This window comes from Microtus ochrogaster, chromosome 8, assembly GCF_000317375.1.
Source record: "Microtus ochrogaster isolate Prairie Vole_2 chromosome 8, MicOch1.0, whole genome shotgun sequence".
NCBI lineage: Eukaryota > Metazoa > Chordata > Mammalia > Rodentia > Cricetidae > Microtus > Microtus ochrogaster.
Window position 1 is genome coordinate 47,502,479 of NC_022015.1, and position 4,747 is coordinate 47,507,225.

Consider the following 4,747-nt stretch of genomic DNA (forward strand, 5'->3'; position numbering starts at 1 on the left):
AAGTCCAAGGACCACCCACCTCCATCCAGGTCTAGTAAGGTGAGCATCCAAACTGCCTAGGCTCCCACAAAGCCAGTACGTGTAGTAGGATCAAAAACCCATTGCCATTGTTCTTGAGTTCTCAGCAGTCCTCATTGTCCGCTATGTTCAGTGAGTCCAGGTTTTATCCCATGCTTATTCAGACCCAGTCCATCTGGCCTTGGTGAGTTCCAGATAGATCATCCCCATTGTCTCAGTTTGTGGGTGCACCCCCTGTGGTCCTGAGTTCCTTGCTCATGTTCTCTCTCCTTCTGCTCTTGATTTGGACCTTGGGATTTCGGTCTGGTGCTCCAATGTGGGTCTCTGTCTCCAGAAAGTTTTCTTTCTAACAACCAAAATTACTGGACAATCAAAGGTGGATGGTCTCACTGCGCATTTAGACTGCCCAATTTGTCTAGATTTTTTTCTCCCTACATCTTAATTTCTTAGTATGACAGTTAAGGCTTCAGAAAGATTTACACCTTTTTTTTCTATTCATTTTATAGCCTAAGGTGGGGATGCCAAAATTTCATGATCTGTGTGTTACAAAATCAGAGTGAGTGCAAGAGTCACCGTCTAGCAAAGGAGGTGTGTATATAAAGACAGGCCAGTAGAGGATGCTGAACACCAAGGCCAGAAGGACATGAGAGCTGTGTGAGTTCCAGGGCCCACACCCCAAGCAGGAAGACAGGAGAACAGATCATATGGGCTTTCTCCAGATCTGCCCAGTCCTGCCAGCCACCCCTGAATCCTGCTTTGGGGATCCTGTGTTGCTATCAGAACTTGGACAGGGAATGTTCAAAGCTGTCAATCCTTAATTTAGAAGGAAATCTCCAGGCCAGTGGAGAAATAGAGATTTTTTTACACTGTCCTGTGACATCATAAATGATATCTCCAGTCCACACACAAATGTTCTGCTATGTCTGGTGCTCGGCTCTGGTGCGCCTCGGTTAAGAGACATTAACTTACCGGATGATGGTTGCCTAGTCTTAATTAGAAGCTAAGTACCTGCTACTGGCCCGCTGAGCAGCATTAATGGGTATAAACTGGTGCTCTCTGACTTAGCAAATGACAATACAGTCATATGCCAACATCTCATTTTTATCACACTTGTGTGTGGATGTGACTGGGTGTTTTAAGTTATTGCTTCTTTGACTTCTCTGCTATGATGATGAACTGCAACCTGGGATTGTGAGCTAGAACCAACTCTTGTTGTTTGTTATTGTTGTTTTGGTCTTTTTTTTAATCATAAGAACAATTTCCAAAAAACAAAACTAAGAATGAAAATTACACCAAGCAAACCAACCTGGCTTCCAGGGACCTGGTCTGCTTTGTTTATAATTGTATGGACATTGGCTGGGCCACAGAGCTGGATGATATTTGCTAAGTAAATAAGTAGATGAATGGATACACAGACTTGTAAGAGAATCCCGGATGGGAGGCTGGGAAAGGCCTTAGAGAAAACATACCCAGGGTAATGGAGCAGAACGCAGACCTGGCAGAGCAGGCTGAAGGAGGTTTCTGGAGAGAGGCTGAGATTGGCTCAGATTTGCAGTAAGTCACTGTGCTTGGATTGGAAGATGGAGGAAGAGGTAGTGAGGGATGAGGGCGAAAGTGAGGGCAGGCCATGGGGAAGAGCCTCATATGCAGATATCAAACGGTAGACTGAAAATCAGCATAGGGCTGTATCCACTGTGTAAGATCAATCAGACAGCTTGGAGGATCGGATGGCCATTACGTGGCTCACACTGGGGACGAGAAGACCACTTAGCCGACTGGTACTAATTGGTAATTTAAGCAACAAACTATGAGAGTCCAAAACCAAGACAGTGACACTAATGACTTAGAGAGAGGAGCTGACATTGGAAGCTATTTAAGATGTCACAGGACTCAGAGACACACAGGGAGACTGAGAAAATGTTAATGCCAGTTATTGTGTCAGGCAACAGAGAGCATACTGGAGCCATTCATCAAGAGAAGAAATGGGAAAATGTGGTCTGAGGATGGAGTGAGGTTTGGGGTGCCTGTTGGATATCTCATGGGAGATACTCAGCAAGAAACCTGATGCACGGAGGAATAGAGTCATGAAAACCACTTGGGAAGAAGTAGATGCAAATGGATCAAGACACTGATGGTAATGGCCAGATATGGTGGCAATCACTTATAATTCTGGCTCTAGGGAGGCTAAGGTAGGAGGGTTGTGAGGTTAAGTCTGCCTCATCTACACACACACACACATGCTCACACATGCACACTGAAAGAAAACCAAAGATGTGCATGAACACACAGAACCCCTAGACTCGGTTCTTGGCTCTAGAATATGTGGGATAAGAGTTAAGACTGAAGTTAAGGGGATTTGAATAGGGAAAGATTTTTATAACCATTTTATTTTAAAGACTAGTTATTTAGGCTATACTCAAGGTCTCTGTGATATCTAGTATCTGGTTCTTGGTCACCCAAGAAGAGTCAGATATGTGTTCTGTCTCATAGAGAGGGCCTTAAGTTAAATCAGACATTGGCTGGCTACTCCCACAAGTTCTGGGCCACATTGCCTTAACATATCTTGCAGGTGCAGGTGGGACGGATTGTAGATCAAAGGTTTTGTGGCTGGGTTGGTGTTTACATTTCTCTTTTGGTAGCTTGCAAGTGCTTACCTACACTAAAGACACTAGGACACAGGAGTAAATGTTCTATGTAAGCACCAGATAGCTTCTCCATGGTCAATGAATTATGAGGGTGTTATCCTAAGCAATGGGACCCACCTATCATTTTGTGGTTAGCAACCCATTGTCTTGGCAACATTCTGGGTCATTTGAGGATTCTGGGCAAGTAATGAGGATAGTAAGAGTCCAGAAGGACATCCAATATGAGGGATACTTAGGAAAGGTCTCTGGAATGAGCAGACATCAGAAAAATAACACTGGAGCTTGGGAAAGCTTGAGGCAGAAGTCTTTTTTTTTTTTTTTTTTTTGAGATAGGGTTTCTACATAGCCCTGGAGCCTGTCCTGTAACTCACCCTGTAGACCAGGCTATCCTCAAACTCACAGAGATCTGCCTACCTCTGACTCCTGAGTGCTAGGATTAAAGGCGTGCACCGCCATCACTCAGCAAGGCAGATATCTTAAGTTTTTAAACAGATGAACATAACATGTTTTCCTAGACAGATGTTTTCAGTGGTGTTACAGTTTGAATAGGAAATGTCTGCACTGGCAGACTCCTGTCCTGGGGGAGGACAGACTCTGGAGAGGCAATTAGATCTTGACTTCATCAGTGGATGGATCTTGTGATGGAGTCACAATTTTAATGGCTTTCTTGGGAGATGGTGCAAAGTAGGGTCAGTGGGAGGAAGCAGGGCACTTGGGCTTGCCCTAGAAGTGTGCCTGCTTCCCTTACCCTTCCTCGTCTCCACTTTCATCTGCCAGAAGCTGACCTTCTCTGCATCCAGCATGATCCTGCTGCCAAGGTGTTCTGCCTTGTCACAGGCCCTCAGCGACAGAGAAAGCTCACTGCAGACCAAAGCCTCCGCAGCCAGAACAAGCCCTTCTCTCCTTAGACTATTTTTCTCAGGGACTTTTCACAGTGATGGGGTCATCCTGGTGGAGAAGGAAGTCGGAGGCAGAAATAGAGCAGGGGTCCCTGTGTCAGCCTTGATAGACAGGAAACCTAAAAGGCAACAAAGATGTTGTAGAAACTGAGATTGGAGAGGGTGTGCCAATGCTGGAGAGGCTGGAGGAAAAGTTTGGGAAATGGCGCCAACACGGTAAGAGGCAGAGAGGGGCCACACAGGAAGGAAACCCTCTTAAATTTCCATTTTCATATGCAAAACACAGGCATATGCTCACCGTTACATTTGTCACACGTTGGGTGGCACCTCTCACAGGTCTGCGCCTGTTGGTCTGCATAGTAGTGCTCTGGGCAGGTGCGGTGACACTGGCCCTTGGAGCGCAGGAGAAAGAAATATGTATCGCAAGCCTGGCAGTCTGTGGGCCGCGGGCCCCGGCATGCCTTGCAGCTCTTGTCACACTTCTCACAGCGACCACTGGTGCTTTCTCCATAATATCTGAAACCAAGAGAGGAGCAGAGATATACACAGATTCCTCAGTGTCTGAGGGGATTGGCAGGTGGACACTAAAACCCATGTGTGCACAAGTCCCATGTAAAGAATGTCATAGTGTCTGTACATTAACTCTGCCTTCAGCCATGTCTAAATGGCTCTCTCAGTGCGGTAAACATGCTATGGGAATAGTTGGTATGCTACGTTGGCTCAGAAATAATGACAAGAAAAAGCATGTGTTCAGTAAGAGATACATTTTTTTTAAAAATATTTCCAGTCCCTAATCAGGTATGGATGCTGAGGATGTGGAGGGCTGAAGGGACTCTGCTTGGGCTAAGGGCTGTGTCAGACAGGGTTCACTCACTGGCCTGGCCTCTTCCGTCTCTTTACTCAACCCTCCTCATGGAATAATTGCCAAAACTCCAACGAACCTAGTGAGTGTGGGTTCCCTCCTCTGTGCACTGAATGCTATAACATTCTCACCCCCAGCTGTGTGTCAGCATGGAGCTGGAAGCACCTATGATAAGGTCAAAGCCACACACAGTGGTGGCTCAACAGTTCTCTGCCATCATCGTCACTGCCTGTTCTTCCTTTGACATCTCCAAATTTAACTTTAACCTTTGCTGAGGCACACTCTGGATGGAGGAGCTTTGTTTTCATTTTATCATCATCATC

At 45.9% G+C, this 4,747-nt stretch overlaps 1 protein-coding gene across 1 annotated transcript in view; it reads right to left on the reverse strand.

Annotated features, from left to right (window-relative positions):
• Pcsk5 (proprotein convertase subtilisin/kexin type 5) overlaps positions 1 to 4,747 on the reverse strand; it is a 418,822-nt gene that overhangs the window by 8,374 nt on the left and 405,701 nt on the right. The window contains exon 35 of the mRNA XM_005352026.3: positions 3,861 to 4,078. Within this exon, the coding sequence (XP_005352083.1) occupies positions 3,861 to 4,078 (218 nt within the window). The remainder of the gene's footprint in view (positions 1 to 3,860; positions 4,079 to 4,747) is intronic.